Source organism: Ammospiza nelsoni, chromosome 8 (genome assembly GCF_027579445.1).
Source record: "Ammospiza nelsoni isolate bAmmNel1 chromosome 8, bAmmNel1.pri, whole genome shotgun sequence".
Taxonomy (NCBI): domain Eukaryota; kingdom Metazoa; phylum Chordata; class Aves; order Passeriformes; family Passerellidae; genus Ammospiza; species Ammospiza nelsoni.
In genome coordinates, this window is record NC_080640.1 from 19,580,747 (window position 1) to 19,608,460 (window position 27,714).

The 27,714-nt window shown below is 43.0% G+C and overlaps 1 protein-coding gene across 2 annotated transcripts in view; it reads left to right on the forward strand.

The window, feature by feature from the left end:
• Window positions 1-3,234: 3,234 nt before the first annotated feature.
• Window positions 3,235-27,714, forward strand: part of PIK3AP1 (phosphoinositide-3-kinase adaptor protein 1) — a 36,897-nt gene continuing 12,417 nt past the window's right edge. The window contains exons 1-8 of one of the 2 annotated variants that reach the window (XM_059477499.1): window positions 3,235-3,356; window positions 8,935-9,351; window positions 19,835-19,983; window positions 20,829-20,973; window positions 22,478-22,620; window positions 23,752-23,884; window positions 24,566-24,762; window positions 26,958-27,147. In XM_059477499.1, coding sequence (XP_059333482.1) covers window positions 3,344-3,356; window positions 8,935-9,351; window positions 19,835-19,983; window positions 20,829-20,973; window positions 22,478-22,620; window positions 23,752-23,884; window positions 24,566-24,762; window positions 26,958-27,147 — 1,387 coding nt within the window. In that variant the 5' untranslated portion in view covers window positions 3,235-3,343. The remainder of the gene's footprint in view (window positions 3,357-8,934; window positions 9,352-19,834; window positions 19,984-20,828; window positions 20,974-22,477; window positions 22,621-23,751; window positions 23,885-24,565; window positions 24,763-26,957; window positions 27,148-27,714) is intronic. The other variant, XM_059477500.1, reaches the window with a different exon arrangement.

The window sequence follows — 27,714 nt, forward strand, 5'->3', positions numbered from 1 at the left end:
AGCCCTCAGCGGCACGGCCCGGCTCCGCTCGGCGCTCGCAGAGCCCTCAGCAGCACGGCCCGACACGGCCCGGCTCCGCTCGGCGCTGGCAGAGCCCTCAGCGGCACGGCCCGGCCCCGCTCGGCGCTGGCAGAGCCCTCAGCGGCACGGCCCGGCCCCGCTCGGCGCTGGCAGAGCCCTCAGCGGCACGGCCCGGCCCCGCTCGGCGCTGGCAGAACTCTCAGCGGCACGGCCCGGCCCCGCTCGGCGCTGGCAGAACTCTCAGCGGCACGGCCCGGCCCGCTCGGCGCTGGCAGAACTCTCAGCGGCACGGCCCGGCCCCGCTCGGGCAGCGCGGCGGGCCGGGCTCGGCGCTGCTAGCGGCGTACGCCGGTACTCAGGAAAATGGGCTGTGAAGCAGCTGGACCCATACAGGAGCGAACTGAATACTCCTACTAAATCCTTTTATGTATGGAATAACATGAGACTGTGTTGCAGAAAAGAAACTGTTCGCAGGAACTCACGTTTCCTAGTTTTTTGTAGTTTCCCTCTACAGTAACCTACAGCTGCAAGCTTCATCTGCAAAGCTCAGCAAACTTTTATGCTTTTGCCTACATTGGAAAGGAAAAGATGCAGCTTTTGCTGGTAAACTGTGGTTACTTTAAGCCCCGCTGTGTGAAGTAACTGCCAAGAGGAGCCAGGGAAATTACTGTGTTTGCTTCACTGGCTCACTTCGCTTCTCCTCTGGTTAATGAGTATCTCCCTCTCCGGCCTGGCCTTTGCCAGTTCGTCTGTTCCCTGTGCTGTGTGGCAGCTTCTCTTCAAAGGTGTGCGGCTCTCCGGGTTCCCCTGTGTTGTGCCTGCAGCTGTCCAGATGACCTGGCAGGGAAAGCTGTTTTGTCCTTGTATCCTTCAAGACAGTATTGGGAGATCCTGGGATCTAAAAGACAAGCAAATTCAAGAGATTTATGTTACTGCTTGTGAATTCCTTTGTTCCCCTCACCTACTCCCAAGTCTTTTTAGTCCTCCCCTTGTCTGCCACGTGTCTTTTGTTAAGGCTGCAGGGAGAGCTATGCATGGGATCTTTTAAATATTACAGTGACTAAACTGCCCCCAGCACTTGAGGTGAGGAGGCCCCAGAGCAGAGCAGGCCAACCCCCTCCCTTGCCCAGCTGGCTTTGCTGTCCCTGATGCCCCACAGGACAGGCTTGGCCCTCCTGGCTGCCAGGGCACTGCTGCTAATGTTCAGTTTGCCATCCCCCAGGACCCCCGGGTCTGTTTCTGCAGCACTGCTCTCCTGCCTCTCATTTCCCAGCTCATCTCGGAAGAGAACATTTCCATTAGGGGTCTCTGGCCATTCCACTCTTTCCATGACCAAGAAAAAGTGAAGAGAGGTAGCATTAGTATTCAAACACATACTCAATCCTTTCCTTGTTACTGGTTGTAAGTGCCTAGCAAAAAAAGCATTGGCTCCAGAAAGAGCAATCTAGTCATTTTCTTTGGACAGGGACAAGACAGACCCTTGAGGATAATGCTGCAGATGCAGCTGTGTTCGTATGCTGCAGTGAACTGAAGTGAGGAAAGACTTGTACAGTCAATTTTGGGCAAGGTAGGATGAAATGCTCCCTCTATTTCTTCTCTCTTTTTTTTTTCTTTGATTATTTCTTTAGGGTGTTTGTAAGCATTTGTTAAGCCTGCCTACTGTGGTAGGGTGTGGAGGGGCTTTTGCCTTCATTTGCTGAGTTTTTAGTTGGAGGTTGCTGAAACAACACACTAGTAGTTATTTTACTCAGCTCATTTGTGGAGGCACGTTAATTTCCCTTTAGAGACTTGGGAAGTTTAAATGCTGAAGAGGCTTTGCATTGATTAAATAAAATGCAGAGTATCCTGAGTGACACTGACTGACATGGAGAAACCCTGTGGGTTCCCTGGAAGCTGACTCTGCTTTCCCTCTCTGTGTTACTGCAATGCTTTAAGGAGAGACAATTTAAAAGTTCATTTCATAAGAGCATGTTGAAATTCTTATCTAACATCAGAAAGATTATTTTATTTTTAATTTTTTATACTGGAAGTTGGAAAATACACAGCTTAACAAGAGAAATAATGTGGAACAGTCATAAAGTCGTACATGTGGTTATCCATCTGTTTAAATACTTCTTAAAAGATACTTGCTGTTCCATAACAGTAAAATAATTGGCTTATAGACTCTAGTTTCTGACTAGTTAACTTTTGTCTTTGACATAAATCCCAAGTTGGTTCTGTATTTGCACACTTCTCCATCCAGTGTCCATGTGTTCTTTATTCTAGTGTATATTTTTAGGATGATTCAAAGGGGAAAGTTTCTTCTTTGCATACCTGGAGTTACTCATGAGGCTTTATCATCAGGAAGTGCTTTTTGTTCTAGTACTTCCCTATTGAGAGAACAAACACCTTGGTTTTGGAAGACAGGCAGTGGCACAGGGTTTGTAAGCTTAAAGTAGGTTTTGAGTAAAGAAAGATTTGGAGGTAACGAGAGTTTGACTAAATTCTAAGATAGAGTTGATTAGTGGGAAATAGTTGGTTCCTTTCTGCTTGTAATCACCTCTGTTCTAACATTAGTGGTGACGCTAAGCTGCATACAGAATGTTCACTGACTGCCTTGACTGGGAAGCCAGGTTGTAAGGGGTCTGCTTTTGCTGTGCTGAAGTGCATCAATGGAAGATCTCACTGGTTACAAGTGTTTTTTTCGAAGTTTGCAAAGGAATAGGCTGAATAATTTAGGCAAAATCTGTTACTTTGTCTTCAGTGACAAAATTAGTAAGTTGAGTCCTACTCTCTTAACAGCAATGGTGTTTTTCTGCTGCTTTTTGTCTCTGTACTCAAACATGGGCACGGTCTTACAGAAAGGGGTGAATTTCATTTTGAAAGCAGCATCTTCTCAATGAAAATATAGAACATCGAGTTACTTCATTCTGTGGCGGGCAACTTCGCTTCTCCCTTGGAGTTTTCCTTGCTCCATGACAAAACCTAAGTTAGGGATGAGTATAAAGCAAGTATCGCTTGTTATTACTGTAACACAACCTTTCCTCGGCCCCCTAGGGAATGTGTGATTGGAGCAGCGGGAAGGGGCAGTTTCCCTGCTGGGGGCAGAGTCCCGCCGAGCGCCGGAAAGGCGACGCGCGGCCGGGCAGGGGCCGCCCGGTGCCCGGCTCTGCAGGGGGCGGGGCCGGCAGGAGCCCGGGGCCGTGTCCCGAGTCCCGAGTCCCGAGTCCCGAGTCCCGTGCCGCGCCGAGGGCGAGGGAGCGGCCGGGGGGGATGCGGCACCGCCTCGCTGCGCCGCCGATGTGAGGGACGGGCAGCGGCCCCTTCCCCGGAGCCCCGGACCATGGCGGCCCCCGGTAGGTGCCGCGGGGCTTCTCCGCGCTGTGCTCCCGCGGGCCGCGGCTCTCCGCAGCTGCCCCGCGCCGAGCGGAGCGTGGCGGAGCCCTGCCCGCTCCCCCGCGGGGCGGTGCCGCTGCGCGGCTCTGCGCGCCCCTGGCGCTCCGCTGCGGGCAGAGGGCGAGGGGGCTCCGCTCTCCGCGCTCAGGGAACCCTGGCGCTCTTCAGAGCAGCGGTGCCTCCTGCGCTCCTAGCCGGGCTGCAGCGCTTTCTAGCGCGCCTTGCTTCGCTTGCCTGGAGTTCAGGGCTGCTGCTGGTAGAGCTTTCCTGCGTCTGAAGTGCACTTCGGCTTGGCAGATCAGCGAGCTCTGGAGGGAGGGTGATCTGTAGGGTAATTTCCCCTGTCCGCCTTTACTACTTCCATGTTTTTCTGTGATGTTTCATAGAGAAGTCAGTTTTTCTTAAATACTGCTTTATTCTTTAGCACCACTTCATTTTGGAGGTATAACTTGGTGCTCCTTGCCACAGTGGCCCAGGATCCCAAGCTGAGCTGGTTTGCCATAATTGAAAGTGTTTTAGCTGACATATGTGCAGGTAAAACTACCTAGAATAAGAGCTGCAGACTGAAGGGGAGAGGGGTTTAGCCTCTATTGTGTAAGTCTTGCTAATGCCCAATTTGCAAGTTCCTCTCTTTGCAGGGAAGCATATGGGTTTTATCTAAAAAAGGAAAAAACGTGCCATTCTCAGGGTGTGAAGTAACATTTGCGTTTCATTGACCCATATCTCCTTGTGAGGTAAAAATAAGCTAAATGGAGGCCTCAGGAGACTTGTGGGCAAAACTACTTTTCTCTTTATAAACAGAAGGTGATTTCACAGAGACCCTTAAAAAGAGAACAACTTTAGATTAACGTATTGTAATGCAAATCTCTTGTTCCTCTCTGTGGAGTTTGGTTTGCAGAAATTTTATCTGCTTTGATTCTGTTATTTCCTTTTGCTTGTTTACAGCATTTTATTTAAAGTGAAGATTTTCTGTTCCAGTCGAGGTAAGAAGTCTCATGTGATCACTATTACTGTGCATTCCATGCATGCAGAGAATGCATTTATTTCATCATACATCACTTAAATACACACACTTCACATACTGAAATGTGGAAGGTGCTGAGGACTTCTCTTAATGGCCCACCAGCAGTTTCTATCACTTCCTGGAAGTGCTCTCTCTTTTAAGAAGTTGATTGTTAAGACTCTTTGAGTTGCGTTTCCTTTATACCATGGACAATTGTCTCTCATGAAGAGCGAATTCCCATCTATCAAGGATTGTTGTTTTGGACAGTATTATTTCTGTATCCTCCATACACATGAATCACAAATCACACTGCAACAGGTTACGTAATGCCTTTCATATGTAGTCAGAATTGGAGATGGATTTTTTTCTGGCAGATGAAGATAAATTGTTTGCCACTGCATATGGTCCTCTGAGTTGGAATGAAGGGTTTAGTCTCAGTTTTTTAACTTGGTCTGTGGACAATGAGAAATCATGGTCTACTTATGAGAGGTATGTGAAAGATGACAGAGAAAAGTTGTGTATTACTGCAAGCCCTGGATATTCTTTATGGGGCCAACAAGTACAATGGAAAAGTTTATGATCTGTAAATTGAAAAAGGGTCAAACCTTTTGGCTTATGGAATGAAATAATAGATAATAACAGTGGATAATGTAAGATGTAGTTTTACCCAGAGCTGATATGCCAGCTTCCCACAGAATTGTTTAGCTATTTCCATGGCAATCAGAACCTTATGATATGGCCATAAACCACTATCACATGTTTGGGCTTAGCCTAAAGATTATCACCTCACTACTTGCAGATATAATCCGGATATGAGCCTGATTTGTTTGCTTCTCAGAGAGAGACTGTGAAGACATGACATGGTCATGCATACTTCTCTATGCTTGCCCTGACCAAATGTGTTTTTTACTGAATTGTTTAATCCTCTTCCATTCTATGTGTGGTTTGTGAGCTAGGGAAAGCTTTGTATCAGTATTTGTGCTCTTTAATTTGTGGGGCTTACACTGCAATTATAGGTCTTATGCATTTCTATGGTACTGGTTTGTAATCTCATCAGTTTATCGTTGCTGTGTAGTGAAGTGTGCAGCTTAACACTGGAGAGGCAGTTACAGCTGGAAAGCATTCCAAAGGTTATGGTTTATCACTTCAAACTACAACAGAACTGTGCCTTTACGATTTTCTAGGAAGTAAATGAACATGCCCTGCAGTGTTGTTAATAGTGCTAACATTTTGTAAACAGAGGCAAAAGTATTATTAATACTCTAAGCTTAGGAATCCAGTGACAAGGTATTGTTAAAATTTGAACTAGATCACACTTGAGAGTGTGAAAGATAGACTTGCACCAGCCAACCATTTTTCTTCATCTTGCTGTTGTATATTCTGTTCATATATGTCTTCCTTTAATTGAAGACTTTCCCCAAACCAGCCTGTCAAAAGCATTGTCAAACCATCTATCTAAGGGCAGGGTTTAAAAATAAATGTTTGGTGTTCACCAAAGGATTTCCCTATATGCTTACAATAGGCAGAGTATACATTATGTTTTGAACTGTATTCTCTGAGTTTTTCTGATGTTTGAGGAATTGTGAAAAACCTCCCTGAAATGTTCTGTGTTCTTTTTACATGGTTCCCTGAGGACTGGACAGTAGTTAGTGCTGCAAAGGCAGCTATTTGGTTAGACAAATAATAGCATTGTCTAGGAAGGAGAGTCCTGAGTCATTCTTCTTTCAAAGGAGAATGTTGCAATTGAAGTTATTTCTAGATTTTTGGGGATTTTTTTAAACAGTCCCAATGCTGACTTAAGCTTATTTAGCTCTGCAAGACCCACTTCCAGTATTTTTGCTTATGAACATGGAGCGTTACTTGGGCTCTACATGTGGAGTCAGTAATTTTATTTCTCAGTTCTTGTTTTAGCAGCATTGTTCCTCAGTTGATTGCATGTGTGTAAAAGGCTGTAGGAGCTGAGGGAAGAAGGCCTGAGGGGAGCTGGTACAGCTCTGTTAAGGGGAATGGTGTTCTTGTAGAGCAGTGCTAGCTGGGAAATCAGCACCTTTCCTGAACACCAGAGGAAGTTCCTTCCTGCTGGATGCAAAGGTTGCACTGCTCTGGCAGGGAATTTGCAGTGAGTCTGTCCAGTTTGCATCCTTTATCTACATAGCAGAGAAGGGAGGGATTCTTGGATACTTAGTGCCCCTGCAGTGCGAGGCATGTTTAAAGTCAGTGGCTCTTCCACCCAGTCTCCAAGCACAGCTGCTTACTTTCATTGAAAGCCTGGAGAAGGGCGTGTTGGCTCACAAGTGGAGCTGTGGAAGCTGTGTGATTGTGCTTCCTAAGGTAAATGGCAGGATTAGTTGTTCCATTTTATAGAATGTTAAAAGTGCCCAGGAGGCCACTACTAATTCTTCCGGAGACTGGAGGTGGGGCTGCTGCCAGAGAGCACCAGGGTAGGACTTTAAGAGCTTTGGGCACACCTCAGAGAGTCATTGTGTGGTCTCCTCATCTGTTGAGGTTGGGCTTATCTGGCCGTGGTGCAATGCGTGGGCTCCATTCTCAGCAGACAGTTGTGCTGTCCTTTCCCACTGTACTGCACGTAAATCAGCCCAGGGCAGTGGAAGCAGAAGTCTGTGGTACATCTCCCTTTCTAGAATAAAACTTGAATTCTGCTTGGTTTTCATGTTTTTGCTCATGTAATTCTGTTGGTTTTGCCTGGTGGTGTTCAGCCACTACCAGTGATATGTTGGCCATGGGGGTGTGCTCACTGGTGTGAAAGCCATCTTATTTCACAGCAGTTCTGCACTCTTAGGTTAAAGACCCCAAGGTTTTGAATCCTGAGGACTCTACTTTGAATTTGCTGGATCCTCTCCTTTGGGAATGCTGTCTCCTACAAGCCTCCATCTGTGGTTCTGTATTCACTCCCAAACATGCAGCTGTCCTAGTGACTATGTCAGCACTGCACTGGCCACGTTCTCCATAGGTAGGAGATCATCCTTCCACTGCTAGAGACTTCCTTATTTATGCAGGTAACTGGAACACTCTTGGTCAAGCACTGACCACATCTTCCATCCTTCTCAATTGTATCACTTCTGCTGAGCTACTGTTTAAAGGTGTTAATTGTGTGGTTTAGGGCTGGAGTCCCTCAGCTTAGACATTGTTTCTGCCTTAATTTCACAATGAAGGTTCTGGGGAAGGTGATAGAGTCAAGTCTTTGGAGTCTGTGCAATTTTGGTTGAATTTTTCTAAGGTGACTGTAAAACTGTCATCTTCAGTTCAGGTAAATTAACTCTGCAGATCCTCTTTTTGGCGGCCAAATTTTAGGCATTGCTCTCTGCTTTAATTGGAAAAAATTGCCTTTGCTTGCATCATGATGGAGATGAAAATGTTGACATTTAAAGAGTCAAACTGGAATTAGCAGACAATTTGTTAACAAGACTTTAAATGCTCAGTTCTGAAATTTACTGTGGACCTGAGCTGTAAACTTCAAATTTGAGTAAACTTTTTCATTAGTAAAAAGAAAAATTAAATTTAGACATAAAAGCTTCCTTGAGCTTGGTGGGAGAGCACTGCATCATGTCACACTGGTTGAATTTGCATCTACTCTTAGCAAGCTGTTAACATTTTTAAGTGTTTTTGTGCCAGAGCACTGAAATGCATGAGTCTGTAGGTAGAACCTGTCTCTAGAGAATTGTGGAAGAAGTCAACTTTGGTGGGCATATTTTGGCCTGTCTTATGGCCACCACCATTGTATTAGTTCTTTCCCTCTAAAGGGAGGGAATTTTTGTCACTCCAAAAATGGTTGGGAAAGCTTTTGATGGCAATTTTGAGGAAGGACTCTAACACAGCCCTGTGGAATGTCTGAAGCCTGAAGGACAGAGTGGCTGTGGTACAAGCACTGGGGCTGATGTTCCCTCAGTTGCATGCATGCTTTTCAGGCAGTTTGCTTTCTGCTGCAAAGAGAGCAAATATCTAACACTACGGGGGCCATAGTGACTTCCTGTAGGCGTTGTGTGACCTCATTGGTTATTTTAGGTATGTTGTTATTTTTGGTGTCTGCCTGGGCATGTAATGATCTGCAGTTGCGTTGCAGAGACCATATAATTGCCTAAAATGATTTTAACTTTTCTTGTGAGAGTGAACTCCCCTTTTCAAGCTAGTTTGTTCTGAAGGTCTGGTTTTTGTGGCTTTTTTTTTCCTTATCAGAATGCTTTAAATCTGTAAATCTCTGCGTAGTTTGTTTCTCTTGAAACTACATAGGGAATGCTCTCCTTTATAGGAAGACCATTTTAAGTTTTTTCACTTTTAAGAATGAAAAAACTACTTAAATTTAGTGGAGTAGATGCAAGTAGGAGTTAATTCATCCTTAGAATTGCTTTGTGGCAGTGAACACCTCACTTTAGATAGAGCTACTGTTCTTTTGAAATGCTTTGTAGCTTCTGATGGGAATTAGAGACAGTGCTGTGGGGTTTTTTGTTCCAAAGCTGTGGGTGAGTTCATGGTTTGAATTTAATCCTTTCTCTTGTGATCATCTTGCACCTGTACAGGAGCCCCTGGAGAATATGATGTGCTGATTGTGTATGCAAGTGACGCTGCTGAATGGTGCCAGTACCTGCAGAACCTCTTCCTCTTTACTTGGCGAGTAGGAAAGCACCGCATCCTGAGCTACCAGCTGCAGGACCGCTCTGCCATCTCCCAGCAGGAGCTGCACCTGTTCAGCGGGAGTCGGAGTATCATCCTTTTGCTTTCTGCTGAGCTGGTGCAGAGTTTTTACATTCCTCACATCCAGCAGAGCCTTCAGGAAGCTTTATGGCCCCCGTGCAAAGTGGTCAAGCTGTTCTGTGGTGTTACGGACTGTGATGACTTTTTGACCTTTTTCAAGGACTGGGATCAGTGGCAAGAACTCACAAATGATGATGAGCCTGATGCTTACCTTGCAGCTGTTGAGAGGGCTATTTCAGAAGGTAAGACCATAGCTAGGAGCTGTGCTTTCTTCTTGGAGGAGGGAGATGTGTGGTGCTGTTTGTTTGTATTTTTACACTGGTAAAGTGCTTTACTTAATGAGCAAACTAAAGCAAATTGTCCAACTCTTGTAAACAAGAAAGTTATGCAAGCAAATTTTTCTGTGCCTGGTTGGTTGGTCCCTAATTCAGGAGAAATTACCAGCAACTCACAGACAACTTCTGAATTTGAGGTTATCTTGGGTGGCTGCTTTTGAAGCAAATTGAAAATTAAAACTTTCTATATTTAAAATACTGCCTGTAAATATTGCAGTTTATTGACCCAAATCAATGGAAAATTGTCTTTTTAAAATTTATTTTAGGGAAAAGAATTATCTTTTTCTTCAGACTTGTTTCTGTCATACCAGAACCAAAATAAAGTCTAGTATGTATTCTTTAGCATTGAGCCTAAAATCAAAGATGTAACCATACTGGCAGCAGATCACTTTGTTACCTGTGATGAAAAGGCAGACATTAATGAAGAATTCCACTGGTGGCCTTAAAAATAACCCAGCCAGTCTGAAGGTGATCCCCTTGTAACTAATGTAGAGGATTTACTAGCACAGAAGTATTAAGAGCTGGAGACCTCACAAACCCAATGTACTGAGTTTTAATTGATTCCAAGTTTTCCTAAACTCTAGAAAAGTGTGTAGAATTACTTTCTCATAGTTTCTGTTGAAATGAAGGTGGAGAGCTCTGGGCAGTCATGGTGGCCTGGGTATCTTTATGGCATTGCCATAGGTAGGGTTATAGTGTTCTTTGTCAGTCTCAGCAAGACTGGAATCCTGTGGTTGCATCTTGGCTGAAGATTTATCTCTATTCCATGGCATAAGTGAGGCAGTGTGTCCAGTGTTGTGTGCATAAAGGCTCTGGAGTCTGACTTCTCACAGTTGGATCTAAAGTCCTTCTCCACCTGTGCTGCAAGTTAGCATGGGCTGAAACAAGCTGTGCTTTGGCTTTATGTAGGTGTTCTGAAAGGTAGTTAGTGCTTTGGACTTTTATTGCTGTTTCTACACAACAAAAAAAAAAAAATCAGCTTGTTTTCTGTTTTCTCACTTTAATAAGCATACATTGATCTCAAACTGACTTCAAACTGACAGCATATCTAGAAAGCACTTGACTGGGAGAAAAAAAATTATGTAAAACTAAACTCATTTGCTGTGGAGTCTGCTGTAACATGTTCCAGACAGTTTGGTACACAAAGATTCAGAATTTCTGGACTTTGGTTACTGTTATGGCAATCATGGCTGATGTGACTGTCACCTGCATACCATGTCAAATTTGTGCACATCAGAGCAGTTGCAAAGGTGAGCCATCTGCTGTCACTGTGGTTCTTGTGAAGGAAGAACCTATTTAAGGTGGGCTGCTTTCATGGCCAAAGTATTTGGATTAATGTATCAGATCCTACTTCTGTGTGGGGAAAAAATGACTCTGACCTCTTCTATTGTGTGCTTCTATACAAGTTCTGTGAATGGCCTCAAATGCAAATGTTCTGATGTTTCCTCTGAAGACAGCCCCAGGTGTACATAGTTCCTTTTTTGGTTGAAACTGTGAAAACTTTCTTCTTGGCTGGTTAAAAAAAAAAAATCTGCATGATTTGGTTGCAGCATGAGTAACTTAAAATATTTGTGACAGCAGACCTCTCCCACAGAGAACCACAGCCTCTGCTCTGGTCTTAGTTAAATTTGAATTTTTCCTGATTAAGGCAGCCCTTAATTCTTACAGCACTTAGCAGAGAAAGTTCATGACTATATTTGAAATTGTTTGGGTCTGGGTGTCTTCCTCTGGGAAGTTCTTCACATGCACTCACCTGTACTTCTAACAGCAGCGTCAAAACTAGGCCTGATGCTAAAATTTCTCTGTTTCAGCTTCCAAATTGCTGAATCCTGAGATAGTGATAGTGGTGCAGGTCTACAGGATGCAGTCAGGGCAAATTCTTCTCCAGAGGCTGCACACTGGCCCTGTGCAGGCTGTGCTGTTGCCTCTAGCACAGCTGTTGGTGTTTAGGGCATCATGGGACTATGGCACCCAGACACCACATGCTGAAACTTATGTTAATTTTTATTATTTTAGTAGGAATTCAGAAATGAGGAAACATTCATCTAGCCTTGTTGAACAACTATGTGCTGATGCTGCCTCTTGCTCTCTTGTAGATGTGGTATTTTTACTTCTAAAGTTTCTCAATTCTGGGAAAACTACAGAGCACATGAAGGTTTGCATTTGCAGGTACTCCTCTTATCTGTGGTGAAGTTTTTTCAGACTATGCAATAACTGTGCTAAGGGGATAGAAATCATAGAATTATTATGGGTGGACAAGATTTTCAAGATGGAGTCCAACTACTAACCTAACACTGCTATGTGTACCACTAAACCATGTCCTTCAATACCACATCTACATGTTTTTTTTTGAACAGTTCCAGGGATGGTGATCCCACCACTTGCCTGGGCAGCCTGTTCTGGTGTTCAACCACCCTTTCAGTGAAGAAATTTTTCACAGTATCCAATCTAAGCTTCCCCTGAAGCAACTTGAAACTTTCATCTTGTCCTGTTGCATGTTGCCTGAGAGAAGAGAGCCTGCAGCCTCCTCTCTGGTAGTTGTAGGAAGCAGTAAGTTCCCCCTGAGTCTCCTTTTCTCCAGATTAAACAATCTTGTTCAGGATGTCTGTACACACCAGCTCAGGTCCAGCAGGGTGCAGTGACCACCTGCTGCTTAACCCCTCTTGCCTGGCCTGTGATAGCTGTGCTGTGTGCATTGAGCAGCTGGGAGGCTGAGCCACAGTCAGAGGCAGTGATCTTTCTCTTCCTCATGTGTTCTCAAAGCTCATGTGACATTTCAAATTGCTTCAGGGTATTTGTCCCTACCTATGTTGCTTTGAAACATTTCAAATTTCCCACTTGAAAAGCTGATGTTTCCAAAGCATTTACTAATTCATCAGTGGCTTTGAGCTCTCTGCATCCAAGCCATCTCTTGTGGGTAAAAACACGGGGAAGTCCATATGTGCCTGAGATGGCTGAGGTGGTAATTGAATATGACAGCAGCAGTGAACGGTGCTGCTGGAGGACAAGGGCAGCCTTGGCTGAGCAGAGCTCTTGTGCACTGGAAGAGACAAGAATGAAAGATGAGTACCAACAAACTTTTTGTGAAATAAGAGGGTCAGAAGTCGGTGTAAGAAAACATATGGTGAAGATGGAGGGCCTTGGGCAAGTAGAAGGAAAATGAGAACTTTTTTTAACTTTGTAGGTCAGGAAGAGCTGAAATGTTACGCCACTTTCAGAGGGGCTCATTAACAGATGCCAGAGACCATGGTAGAAAGCTTTTTTGAGAGGGAAATGGCATAAGAACCACATAAGCTGTATAATTCTTCCTCCTGTTCATGTCAAGGAATTGAATTCTATTTCTGGCTTTCTTCTGTTGCACTGATGAAACCACAGATGAGACTTAAGATCATATTCAGGTTGGAAGGGACCTCTTGAGATCATCTAAACTTTCTGCTCAAGCATGGTTAAATAAAGCAGGTTGCCCAAAACCATTTCCAGTTGGGTTTTTAATGTCTCTGCAGGTGGAGACTGCAGCACTTCACAGCCTCTCTGAGGCTGTTTCAATGTTTGACCACCCTCAAGAGTAACAAAATGTTTTCTTGTGTTCAGATGGAGCTTCATGCATTTTAGTTTGTGCACATTGCCTCTTTTCCTGTCAGTGAGCACTATGGAAAAGTCTGGCTCCCTCTTTTTCATTTTCTGCTATCTTGTCCATATAAGATTCCCCTGAGTCTTCTTTTCCCCAGGCTGAAGAGTTCCAGCTCTTGCAGCCTCTCCTCTTATGGAAGATGCTGTGGTTCCTTAATCATCTTTATGGTCCTGCGCTGGACTCAAGCTGTAAAGATAAATCTTGGAATAATCTACTCAGAATTTAAGGTCATGTTGGACAGATGTTCTCAACCCAGATAGGTGAAGTTGTAGTACATGTGAGATTCCTTACAGCTTTTTGTTTCTGTAATTATTTGATTTGATTTATTTGTTTACTTTTGCTAATAGCTGCCATTTAGGGCTAGAGACTTAAATTCACAAAGTATTTTTAAACTTGATGGGAACTATCATGTGGTGTTTACTTCTCCACTCTCAGTGCTCTGTGGAGGAATATGTTCTGAGTAGTTCTATCTCAGCTAATTACATCCAACATTGACTTCTGCCAGCTGATTGGTCTCAAAGATGTGAGGTGGTAGCATGCAGTTCTCTCTCCCTCCTCTTTGAAGGGGTAAAATTAAATTAATTCTTAAAGCGATATTTTTCTCTGTTCTATCTTGTTTAGACATAAGATGTGGTTCTTTGACCCTGCTCACTGAAGAGGAGTGGGTGAGCTATTAGTCAGCCTCTGGGTGCAAATGAGAGCCTGCTTTGTTATATGGCAGCTCAGCAGCCTGGCTGGTTCTCACTGCCTGTCAAGAAGAGGAAACTGTGACGCTCTTGCACAGGAGTTCAGGTTGAGAGAACATGCTGGTTGCATGCCTCTCTGTGCATGGGTGTACATGACTGCTGCTGGAAAATCAGAGAGTTTAGAGAGCTGGTTAAAGCAATTGGAGAAACCTTAACTAAGCTCCCAAGTGATACTGAGAGTTCTCTGAGAGAAATGCGTGGATGTTCTTATCCATCTGTAGCGTATGGGGTCAAGCAGTTAAAATAATCTTCACAGCTGCAGAATTAATTGTTTGTCATCAAGGTGTTTGATAAAGTCCCAGTTTATTTACATAAAAATACATCATGGGTTTTCTTTCATGGCATTATAAAATTCAAGCAGTGCTAGCATAAGTGCATATTAGCTTTCTAAATAGAGACAGTGATAGCCCAGAAATAGTAAAGGACAAACTGTTGTGATTAAGAATTTTAGACTGTTATAGTCTTTATGCACCTTGTAAATACTAAGCGTATTTCTCTGTGGCTTGTGGTTCTGACAATCTCCTCAGAGGTTGCTTTATGGTCTCAGACTAATTCTAGGTATCTGCTAATGAGAACTGCATGGCTTTAAGATACTTGCTTAAAGTAAGAGCCCAGTGGCCATCATTGATCATATTCAAGTCTGGAGCAGCTGAAGTCATTTCTGAAAATCTCAGTAGAAGTATGTGGTCAAGAAAAAGATGCTTTGGAGAGCAGGTCTGGAGAGATGTATGGAACAGAGTTTAAGTTATTTCACAGATCCTTTTTGGTTTCTTGGACAGTTGTTTTACTTCCAGGATTGCATTTTGTAAGATTTTTATGGCTGTTTGTTATTACCTCAGAAAACTTTTGACATGTTTTTCAAAAGTGACTTGAGAATAACAGTGTATCTTGAGTGTCCCATGGGGAAGTTTGACCAGTGGCATAGGCTGACCTTAGCATGAAGTGCTGCAAAAGAGTGTCTGCCTCATTTTCCACCTTTCATCTGTCTGATTGGGTGTGGTGTTGGACTACAAGAGTGGTGTTCCAAGAGAAATTACTTGAAGGAGAGGCAAGGCATGACTGCCCTTGCAGTAGTAATGTGGTCTTAGATCTACTGGAGCCATTTGTAGAACCACACGTTCAGTCAAACAGTGACTGGTGGGATGTTTCCAAACAGCTGCCCAGCTCTCGGAGATGGAGTTCCAGGTTTGTTGGCTTTTATGGGGATTGTCTTTTCTATCATGCAAGCGTTACACATTGCACTTAAATTGAAGCAAGGAGGTACTGCAAGAGGAGATAATGAATTAGCAGTCTGGATGTTCATGTTTCTTACCTGTGGCTTCTCAGGAAGGCTTGAATCAGTGATGGATATCATGTGGTTCTTGGCACCCTTGAGAGTCGTAAGAGGTGTGCATATGCCTTGTCAGTGTGTGTTGTCTCTTTCTGCCAGAAGTAGTGGAAGTGAACTATTCCAGCCTCTCTTTCTTGAGATTTTGGTCACGTACACAATGTCTGTTGTCTGGGTAGCCAGAACCCTGCTTCTTCCTCAATGTCTTCCCCATCTCTGTCCTGTTCCTGTGCACCCCAGCTACTTCTTTTGGTTTATACACTTGATCCAGTCACAAATTGACTGCTAGACCTGCAAGAACCTTAGTAAAACTTGACAGTCAAATATACCTTGTTTCCTTGATGGAGGATGAGAAATAGTTCATTTCAAACTTTGCACGACATGTGAAACATTACTCTGCTTTTCGTAGAATTGAAAATCTGTTTGTAGGTGCTGTGCTTGTAGATGAGCCGCTTGGGGTGAGGGGTTTGGAGAGAAGGGAGAGATGTCCCATACATTTTTTGTTCTGCATGGACAGTTTTACAAAGTCCTAAGTTTCTGTGTTTTGTTTTTCACACTGCTGTTTTTCTGCATGCTTCTCTCCGCTCATTTGAAACGGGAAGTGTTGCTACAGTATTGCCCAGTTCTGAGGGTTTATCACAAGATGTTGCTCTGATGCGCGTTTATCTCCTTGGTGAAGCAGGGGCTCTGATGTTAGCATGATGAGAGATAACTTTCCCTGCTTTCCCCAACTACTTGTCAGTACTTTGTCTGTTTCTTGCAAATGTAGCTGTCGTTGCTCTGGGAGACTTACTAGCATTTGGGAAAGGATACTGGCCAAGCTTCAGGTGAAAGCAGGAACTCTCTTTTAGGGTCTTCCCTCTTGCTCTAAGCGGTGAGGCCTTGTGAGAGCTGATTGTCTCAACTGGTTGATGGACAGCATGGGAGGTGTTTGCAGATGTCAGCGAGGGGCTGGTCTGCCCACACGGAACTTGAGACAAGCTGTTGCCCAGTTGTGCCATTAGCATTAATATCTAGGTGACAGAGTGCTCTGGACAGACTGCTGACTTCTTCCAAGCATTCACGTCCTCTGGTGTGAGGGCTGACTTGTGAGAAACCACAGCTGTCAGCTCCATGCCGATAGCCCGCCAGCTTCGCCAGGAGGAAATGGATGATAGGGAGAGCTGTGTGCTCTACAGCAGCAGGTCAAAATAGCTGGCTGCTTCCTAGGACTTTCTAAAGCTGCTAAATGGCTCTTGAAGCACATGTCCACGCCTGTGTTTCCCCTGGGCTTTTCCCTGGGGTGAGTGTCTGCAGGACAGCTGTGCAGGGGGCCCAGCAGGGCAGGCAAGAAGAGCATGAGGCTGCTCTCTGCAGCTCAGCTGCTGATGCATCCTGGAGGGGTGCGCGTTCTTCAAGGGGAAATGTGGTTGGGTTTCTTGGACCACATCTCCTCCCCTTGCTGCTATTCTCACAAATGTTTCACAGACCATCAAGTGAGGCCTGAGGGAGCCTTTGTTTCAAAGGGAGCAGAAAAGGAGAACCTCTTATAACTATGAGTGTTGACCTACAGCACATGCTCATGGCGAAGCTGAATTCAGGTATTCACTTAACTTTAATAAGTCTGTTGCTCTTCTCAATGATGGCCTCTCTAGAGTGTAATTGCAGTGTTATAATTGCTGTCTGTGTATGCAAATGGGTTGTCATTATTCAAGTATCTTAGTGGGTGGGAAACCTACTCTAACAATGCTTTAGAGCATGGGTATTATCAAGTGTTATGGAATGGTTTCCTCTTCCAGACCTTGCATGTTCATGAGTCAGTCACTAGCACATGGCTGGAACTTCGACATGAATCATAGGATCACCTCACTGCTGGTGTGGGAATTTGGTACTTTGCAATTTCAGTATTTTCTGAATGAAAAAACAGATGAATAATTCATACCTGAACTGAATGCTTGTTCCTTCAGCTTTTAATCCAATTACTGATTAACACTGCGTGCTTCTTCCTGTATTACCTAACAGCTCTGTGTTCACATGACCTCCAGGCAGTCAACTCTGTTACAAGAATGCAGAAGTGCAATGCCAGAACTTCTTGAAAGCTCTAGTTATTCTTTATCTGCTAAATGGTTTCTAGTATCAAATAACACTGTTAAGGCAGAGAGACTAGTGGGCTTGTTCCCTCCTTGCCACTCCTCTTACCCTTGCCTACTGTGTATATTGTAGCTGAGATCCATAGCTTTGGTTTGATTTTTCTCTGAAAAATCACGTTGGCCAAGTGAGGTAAAAATTAACACACTAATGGTTCTGTGTTGGGTTGGGGATGAAGCCCTGAGGATCAGGATGCTGGCAAGTGTCCATTTGTGCATATGTTGCAGGAACATCAATATCTTACTGTAGAGCAAGAGGGTCTCTCATCTGCTGTGAACTTAGTGAACCCTTTCTGACTTAGTCATATTGAAAGTAACCAACAGAGATTACAGAGACACTAATCTAGTAACAGTTGCCTCTTCTCCCCAGAAGGCATGGCATCTTGCTCTGCATATGCCAAACACCTGAATTGATAGCTATCGTGTAAGGGAAGGATGTGGGACCAGTGCTTTTTCTCCTCTATGCAGCAGGGCAGCCTGGGACTCCCAGGTGGGAGTAGTCCATGTTTCTCTAAGAGAAGGATTCCCAAAATGTATCTGGTTCTTGCAGCTGATGACTTTGAACAGTACAAATTGAAACCCTGAGTTAAGGAATATAATGCCCCAGTTAATTTTCTAATACTTGGTACTAGTCTGAAAATCCCAAAGACCACCTTCAGTACAGCCTTCAGCCTTGTGTCAAAGCAGTTGCTTAGCCAAATCTTCAGATTTGGTTCAGCATTAAAATCTGTTTGCTAAATTACATATACTGTTCTAGGTTTGTTTAAGAAATGTTGGTGTTAGTGGTCATGCCTTATTTAAGCTTCAGAGCTGCAAATTTTTGGCTCTCTTCTTTCTACAGCAAACATTAATGCAGCAATCTACTTGTACTCATGTGAGTAGGCTTTTATACTATGTGGAGAGATTCACATACTTAGTTAAGTGTGTGTGCACCAAAATTTGTGAAAAAAATTTCACCTGAATGGTTTGCTAAAGTTTTGTGGCTTAAAACTTCTCTCCTGAAAGCAAGGAGGTTGATTTCTTATAATTCCTAAAATCCCATTTAAATGAATTGAAAATACCTTTTAAAGAATTGTGTGACAAAGCATTTCTAATATCCTAAGTTTAAGTCTTTGGTGGTAATAATAATTATGAAGATGTCTACATTAATGTTTCTGACTGGCTTCTAGCTTCAGTTTGAAACTAGGAGGATCTGAACTCCTAATGGTGGCCCACTCTATAATTATTTTGTCTCTCTTGATTTGTGGAAAATTGATGTGCTTGAAGATTGGAGGATTCTGAGTAAAATTCTTGGCAGCTTCACTGTATGGATGCCATAGGTTTGACAGCCCAGTTCTCACTTATGTCTTTCCCATCAGAATTGAGCATTTTAAATACAATATTTCTTACTAATATAAGAACAATGACTGTCCAAGTCTGAGATTTTATCTGGTAAATAATTTGTACTACTCTTTACAGATTTGTTTTTTTACTAAGTAGTAAATAACATGTAAATTCCAAAATGTTGTCTTAAATCCTTGACTGCTTCACAGGCTTACAAAGTTTGGAAAATTCTGACCACAGGGGATAGTTTAAGAAGTCATTATAAGTGGAGTCAGTGACTTTTGCCTTGTGTTCTGGGAGATGGGGGGGGAATGGTGTGAACCATGTGAATCAAGAAGTAGAAACTGGCTAAAAAAAGTGTCCTGTGCGAAGTAGCTACGTAATTGTCTTTGGTTTCCTTTCTCTAGCTGAGAAAAGTATTTCCTGGCAGGGATAGATAATTTTTTTCAGCCAGTGGTATCAATTCAGTTTGTTTGCACTTCTATCAATATCCATGCTGGTTTTGGGAAATGAGAGTGAGAACATTGTTTTGTACACACATATTGTCGGCTTATATGTGCTAATTCTGCTCTTGATTCTGTTTAGGTAAAGTGCTGTTACTTTTCAATGCAAAGGTTTCAATTTCACTCTTGTATAGATACTGGAGCTTATGGTTCTTGCCCAAGGAACAGAACCCCTTCAGACTACTGCTTCATGTTTTATTTTTTGATGCAATAATCAAAGTTGGGGAGTTGGGGTAAGCAGCACTAAAAAAACTAAAGATGCTACTGAAATGACAAACATGACAAATAAAACATGGTTTTCATGTTTTATTTTAGGAAAGTAAGACCAAAGGCTGCTGCCATTCTTAGAGTATATCAGAGTGCTGCTTGAGTCAGATGAGTTCAGATGCTGATCATTCTAATATTAGACATTCACATGCTGATTTTCCTGTTTAACATGAGGGGACTATCCAGCTCAGCAGAGTGCCACTGTTTACTCCGTAAGCATATTCAGTGCTACTCTACTGATCTCATGTCTTTGGTAATTTCCTCCTCAAATCCTCTTAAGGGGAAAAAAAGAGGAAACTCTCTAGTTTCCTCTTCTTCAACTAGATCCCCTTTTCTGAGCATTACTTTGAGAGGAATAGCAAGTTCCATCCCACCACCTTCACAGCTGTTTTTCAGGATGGATGGGTGTGATAAGCATTTTCAGCAAAGGGGAGTGAGGCAACAGGACTCTCTATACTTTATTTTAGACTCAGGCTGTGACTCTGTGACTGATACAGAAACAGAAGACGAGAAGAATCCAGCTGAGTCCCACAGACTTGCCATGAGTGAAGAACATGGATCATCCAGGAGCACTGGGGACTGTCCAGTGGTGCAGCCCAGCCGCATACAATGTGGGGTACTGTATGTCCACTCCTTGGGCTGTGTTCTTACTGTGAGCTGCTGCAGCCCATTATGCTGCTTTGTAATGTTCAGCTTTACAGGCCTGCAAATTAGTCCTGAATTCTTCTGTCACCTTCCTGCTCAGCCCCCTGTCCTCCATGTCTCCTGTTTCATGGGCTTGGCTGCCTAGGCCCAGAGTAGCTTGGTGACAGTTGGTGCAGAGCTTAGTGCTGTCTAGGCTGTACTGTCACTTAATAACTGCCCCATTAACATGGCTGCTTGACTTGGGTGCTGTGAGACAGGTTCACACTCTTCCCTTCCTCTGCTCTGCTTGCAAGTGGAGTAAGATGACTGTAATGAACTGATTAACTCCACAGTCAGTATCCAGTCTAATATGACAATACTGGTGCATGCCTTGCAAGTGACCTTGAAAAGCTTGGATCATGGCTTCTTGTCTGAAAAGCAGCACTTTTTAGTATAGCATCTCCTCAGATAGAAAGAATCCAAGATTCTTTCTTTTGTTTCTGTTTAGAATGTGGCTGTGTTGCTTAAGGGAAGAGATGGATAGAGTTGAAAGTAAATAATTTTATAAATTTAGCCCTAATCAGTTTATAAATCTATCTAATAAATCTGGAGTTCTATCAGTTTAATGCTTGTATCTATACTGATGCAAGCTGTAGCAGAAGTCACCTGCCCAGTTAGTCTGTGACTGGAAGATGCTCCTGAAAACAATTCAAAACTGAAAATGATAGGTGATAATCGATGTGTTAGTTGCAATGAGAACAAAATCCCTAGAAAATGGACTTAACCAAGTAAGTGTTTTTGTTTTGAACCTCTGTGTTGTAATGCCTTTTGTTTTAGGTGCAGACAACAGTTTATATTATCATGAAATGTAAACTAGACGGTGAAATGAAAACTGAAGTTGAATTTTCTCCAGAGAATGCATCCTCTGTGCGTGTGCTGGCTGAGATGGAGAATGAGTACACAATCTCTGTGAAGGCTCCAAGTAAGATGAACTGAGATTTTTTTTTTCCTTCTCTCCTTCACCATTGCTGCCTTTCTATCTCAACCTGCCTGTCCTGAGAAGTGCCAGGGGCATAAGGCTAAAGATTGCAGTGCAGAAAAACTTGAGTCCAGAAAATCTTGAACTTGCTTTCTCACCTGTGATACTTTTGATGAGGAACTGAGAGAGACTGCTGCTTGTGGGCTTTGTTTCCCCTCAGCAGCAGTAGGATTGAAGGGTGGGAACACCTTGCTGGGAGTTCTGAGAACACATTGCAGCTTGTAGAGCACTTTGAACTTAGCTGTGTGTTATGACCACCACCATTATTAGCATTGGCAGGGCACCAAGAGAGAAGGGAAGTGCCAGTAAATAATTACATGACTATAATGGCATGTGTTTAATGTGTAGTGATCTCTGTGATCAGAGCTGAGACTATTTATTCTGGCTTTTAATTTAGATACGTTCTGTCACTCTAAATATTTACATTTACAGAAGTGAAGGTTGCCTAAACTTTAGGTTCACTGAACTTTAAGGGAATGATTTCAGAGCCTTAAGGATTGCTATTATTTCTCAGCATTATTTTATTTAATCTACCTTAGTTTGTCCTCTTGAAGAGTCATTCTGCCATTCTCTCTGAGAATAGACTAACAGTCATTAAAGCAACTACCCTAAAGTCAGTGAAGTGAGTTGATTTTAAAGGTGACCTCATGAACATATAAGGGCTTAATTTAATGTCTTAAGTCTTACAATATAAACACTGACCTGAAAACTAACTTGTACTTTGAATTATAAACATGACCTTCACATTGATGGAGTGTACAGTGTAAGCTCTGAAGTTTCTAACAGTAAGAGAAATAATTAATTCCTTTGTGTTATTAATGGTTTCATAATTTCCCAAGTTCTTAACAGGGAAAGACTAGCTTTAGTGGGATTCAAAATATCTGTGTTTCAAAGAGAAAGTTCAGACTTATAAATGCATATTAAGCAAAACATCAAGAACCTCCAAGGTGCAAGTATAATGTAATCCTGTGCATGGGTAAAGTTGCAAAGCTGGAATTCCTTTTAATGGATTTTATTCAGAGTCTAGTGAGGCTGACAGAGATTGCAAAATCTCTAGTGATTTTTCTGATTTCTTTTCTTCCCCAGCTCTTTGTATTTATGGTATGGCTTTATAGACAGCTCCAGAGAAGCCAGGGGTGGAGAGATGTGTGGCTTTCTATTCAAGGTGGAGTTCTTATAACATTAGTGGTCCAGTCTACTGTTAGCAGAGGACTTAGCAGGTTATGTGCATTGACGCAGCCATAAAGAAGGTAGTTCCAAAGTACTTTCCTACCTAGAGTTCCAAGATTATGACTCTTCTCATGACTTCTCATGAGTTCAATATAGCAGAAACTGTTTTGGTAGCCATCTGGTAGTATATCCAAACTCCTCCTGTCCTCACAGTACATCATGCAAACTCATGCCCATTGTTTGTGCTAATAGTTATTTTTGCTCTTCCTTTTCAAAGATTTAACCTCTGGGACAGTGACCCTGCAGATATATTCAGGGGACTTGATGGTGGGAGAAACAAGTGTCACTTACCATACTGACATGGAGGAAATCAGCAATCTGTTGGCTAATGCAGCCAACCCTGTACAGTTCATGTGCCAGGTAAGGACTTTAGCAATCAGCTGCTTTGGAAACCAGCTCTTTCAGAGGCTGAACAAACAGGCATAAGCAAAAGTGCTTGCCATGAAGTAGCTCTTCTGAAATGAAGAAATGCAAGGTTATTTAGGGATTTTCACCTAACTCTCATATCCCCTGTTATTGAAAGCATGGCTGTTTTTTCTGTCTCTGGAGCACATAGCTGGCTAAGGTGAGTCAGGTTATCAAACTAAGAAAAAAAAATGTGGTCAATCAACACCTACATTTAGATCTTGATGACTTCAAAAGGTTGGAATGACAGAACTTGATATAACAGAAAGTACCATAAAGAAATGAAACATTTTGGAATTTGTACCTAGGTGTTATTAAAAAAAATATGTAAATAGTAGCAAAGATTCATATTAGCTGGACGAAGCAGAGTAACATAAAAGGATTTGCTGATTCTTAACACTTTTTCAATACAGCCACTCAGCTTTCCTATTCTGTTTTGCCCAGCTGGGGTACCTGAACCCTATTAGAGGGGTAAAGGTTGCACAAGCAAGTTTTCTGCAGCGTTGCCCTGTTGCCTGCCTGCATGTTCCTGATCCGCCATGTAATGGAAGCCTACAGAGCAGCCTTGTTAGTCACCAATATACCTGGGGCAGGGGAGGCTGTGTTTCCCTTGCTTTTTAGCTCAAGTTGTGTAGCAGTTGGTACAGGTTGATGCCTCTGCTTAGGGAGTGTGCCTGTTTCCCAGTGGTAAAGAACCAGTCCAAAAGCTGAACTCAGCATGAGTACAATTCAAAATGGACTAGTGCATACTTAAAGCAGGAGTGCTATTTCATTGGAACACTTTCAGAAGTAAGTGTATACCTGCCAAGAAAGTAGGAAGCAAGTTTTCTGTGCTTCCAATTGCATGAGGGACTTTCTCATTGTGCTATCTTGTGGAATATACAGTTCTCATCTGTTGAGCTTGATGGTACTCTGTTTCTACACCAGGAAGCTATCCAAGTTCTTTGTTTGACCTGAACATTTCTACATTTTGTATTTATACCTACTGTTTTCTGATTGTGTTAAATAATAATGACACCATATAAATCTCACCTTAACTGAATCTCCAGATTCTACCAAACAAAAGTGCTTTCCATTTATCTGTAGGCCTTTAAAATTGTGCCATACAGCATAGAAGCCCTGGACAAACTATTGACTGAGTCACTCAAGAAGAACATTCCTGCTAGTGGTCTACACCTGTTTGGAATCAACCAGCTGGAAGAAGAAGATATGACAGCAAGTATGTTTAAAGACACTTGGTTTATAGGTTTTTTTTGTATCAGTTGTTTTACCTTGAAGCACTTTTAACACTGCAGTGGGTGGTACCTGCACAGGCTGTCTCAAAAACCTTGGATCTCAGCCAGGAAGCTAAATTTTGATAATGTCTATAGAAAGGGAATTGCTATTTGAGTCAGGTGGCCCTTTTATATTACATCTGTCATTCTCACTTCCCTGCACTGTGACAGATGCTGCTATATAGACAGCTTCATACCAGAGTGAAAAGATGGTTCTCCCCAAATGTCTCCCAGATTTTCTGCATTATTCTTTTGCCTCATGACTTTTCTCCACAGCCCAGTCCTTTTCCCCAAACCCCATAACTCCTAAGATATACAGTGGGCACTGAGCAGTTGGGTTGGTATGCTGTCTTTTTGTAATGATGGTCTAAGAAGTCCTTGCAAATCTGTGATCCTACATGCATTTAAGCTATTACAGTGTCATATTCCCCACTAAAGGTTATAGGACTTCAGCCTGGAGATGCACAAGATAATTTGCGCTGTTGGCTCGCTTTTGAAACCATATACATCCTTCCAGGGATTTCCCAGCTGCTTTGTTCTGTGTGATTGCTGTGTTTGTTTCTCACCTGCTGGCTCTGCTGCTACTAGAGAAAAACTTAGGTTCTAATGGGCTCCTGTTCTCACAGATCAGAGGGATGAGGAGTTGCCAACACTGCTTCACTTCTCTGCAAGATACGGGCTGAAGAACCTTACTGCCTTGCTGCTTACGTGCCCTGGCGCACTGCAGGCCTACAGCGTAGCCAACAAGTATGGCCACTATCCAAACACCATCGCAGAAAAGCACGGCTTTAAGGATCTGCGCCAGTTCATTGATGAATATGTGGTAAGGGGAAGCTGAGCCATCTTTCTGCCTCGTCCCACACCAGGCTCTGGCACCGAGCTTGGCACTCAGTGTTACTTGAGCAGGAGTGCTGGGGTGATAAAGTGTCTTGGTAGGATGTAGAACACAGACATCCAGCCACACTGCAAACTTTCAGGCTAGAGGGTTAGGTGTGTCTCTGGAGCCAGGGAAATTCCTGGGGCATTTGCAAGTAAGATGGAAGTAGAGACTGCCAAGCTGGCTTCCATTCCTCCATCCATCTAATGAAGTTTCTGAGGATATGTGGTTGGTGCTTAGTGCATTCTTGTAGTTCTGATCTTGGGAAAGAGCCCCTTCATCCAGCTTACTTTAGGGAATAATATGGGAAGAGAATATGTTTAGGAAGATACAATTTGAGGTGCTCTCTTATTAGTTTTAGTACAGGCAGGATTGCTTACTAGCTCATTCACAGCTGATCTGTGTAGTCTGCCTCTTTCACTTGATACCCATTTCTCCCTGCATTGGTATAGCTGTCCATTCCCTGTTTGTTCTATCAGGGATCCCAACTGACAGTTCATTTCTATTTGAGCTAAGCCCACCCCCAGAAAATACACTCTGACTTTTCCAGATTATGATGTGGACCTGACTCCAGCTGCACCAAGCAATTGTTTCTGTGCAGTACTTGGGTACTCATAGGGTTTCTCCTTTCATTTCAGTTTGAGCTCCTTCTGGCCTGTATGCTTCAAAATAACAAGGAGCTCCTTGACTCGGGTCACATTGACCACATCTGAATTCTATTTGCCTTTGCTTTAGGTTGAAAAGTTGTGTTTAATTGTCCTTAACATTGTCTGAGTGCTGGGTGATAAATCTGGTAGCTTTAGCATGGTTCTGCCAGCCAATTACTGTAGTGTTTGAGCCCTATTTAGGAGGCACGGGTAGTTCTTGGACTTGGGCCTTGCTTCTTGACAATTATACATTAGAGCTAAATAAAAGCCATTCCATATTCTGAGATCAGGAGGGCTGCAGAAACTGTAAATAGTGAGATCACAATCTTTGCATTGGGGTAAGTAAGAGATGTGCAGGAAGTCCTTCCAACCTCTCATTGCAGTACTGTGCTCCTCCCATGTTCTCTCCACCAGCACAGTGACAGAGCTGTGTTAAGAGCAGGTCCTCCTCACTGACCTGCTGGAGCTGTCAGTGCAGCACAGTACAAAGCACACAAACATCTGCAATAGTGTCACTACTATCACTAGTATGGATGTCTGAAAATCCCATTAAACCCCGTTACTCATCTGATTTTCTCTCTGGCAAAGGTTCCTCTGCACCTTTGTAAAGCATTGTGTGAACTATTGGCCTGACACATTTTGACTGTGGAGGGAAGCATGTGTAGACAGCTTTGACACACATGCCCTGTGGATTGAGGGCCCATGAGTCTGCATTTGGGAATGGAAGAGTATCTTGTAGTATTGCAACTATTAAGGTGGTGCTTGTGACATAATTGGAATTTGGGAAGGAGAATGGGATGAAGCTTTACCTTTTGCTTCCTTGTGTTGTGATTTGGTGAAGCTCTGCCTTCCCCCCTGCTCTATGTTGCAAATGCAAAAGAAAGGATTCTGCTCTCCTGTGAATCAGAAGTTGCCTGTATTGCATGAACTGCTGCCTGCTATGAGGTTTCCTGTTAATATCACAGAAAAGGGTCTGTGTACTCCCACTCTGGGTGTTACATGCTGCTGCTAATGCCAAGAAACTGAAACTGAATCTACATCAAAGCTAAAACTTTGCTATTTTGCAGGTGCTCTGCATGTGATAAACTTTCCCCTTTATGGTTAGCTATGCGTGCCCCAAAATAGCCTTTGACAAACATTTGTATTTTTAGAATGAGCTGTGCTTATGTTCTGGGACTTTGCAGATATTGGGTAGGACATGAAATTGGTGGGGTGAGAGGCTGCAATGGCTACTCAGAATGTGTCAGCAGCCCTTGTTTCACCTTTGTTACCTATTAATACAATAAAGATCTCAAAAGTTTGACCCAGACAGCTGTAGTGGGGATTTAAGTCACTTGAGAAGCCTTAATCTTTGGGAATGAGCAGTCTTCAGAGTTTTTTTTTTTTTTTTTTTTTATCACTGATGACAAAGTGAGATATCTTTTGCTTGCTTTTATTCTCTAGATTCTTTATTTAAGAGACTTTATTTTTTTTTTTGCTCTCCTTCGTCTCCAGGAAACTGCAGATATGCTAAAGAGTCACATAAAGGAAGAGCTGATGCAAGGCGAGGAGGATGAGTCTGTTTATGAGTCCATGGCTCACCTGTCCACTGATCTGTTAATGAAATGTTCCTTGAATCCAGGCTCCGATGAAGAGCTTTATGAATCCATGGCTGGATTTGTCCCGGGTGCCCCAGAAGATCTTTGTATGTACATTCATAGAGTTACAGAATCATGGGAAGGTTTGGGTTGGAAGGTACCTCTAAAGCTCACCCAGTCCAAGCCCTCTGCAATGGGAGGTGTGTTTAGATCAGATTGCTCAAGACTCATCTCTCTCACACACAGGAGTTCCTCAGTTACAGCTTTTCTGCTCTCACCACAAGGAAACTATGCTGCAGTTCCATCATTGGCTGACTGACAAAACTGCTCTATGCCTTTTCTTAATTGATAGTGTACAAGATCGAGAGCTGTTTCTTCAGTGTTTTAAGGACTCCCTGAACCCTGAGCAAATAAATTAACATATAGAAATGAGACTAAATTTTCTACAATGTCCTGCTTTTTCCTCCTGAGGACTGGTACCTAGGAACTGACGTTGACAGAAAAGAACACTGTCAGATGTGATTTTACTGACAACTGGGAAACTGAAAAACAAGAGTTGAGATTCTTGTGCAACAGCTTGAGAGCAAAAGAAAGTGAACATCTAGAAATATGTATACCGAAAAGATTATAAGTGAAAAATCATTATTCTAATCTGATTGGTTTATTGCTAAAAA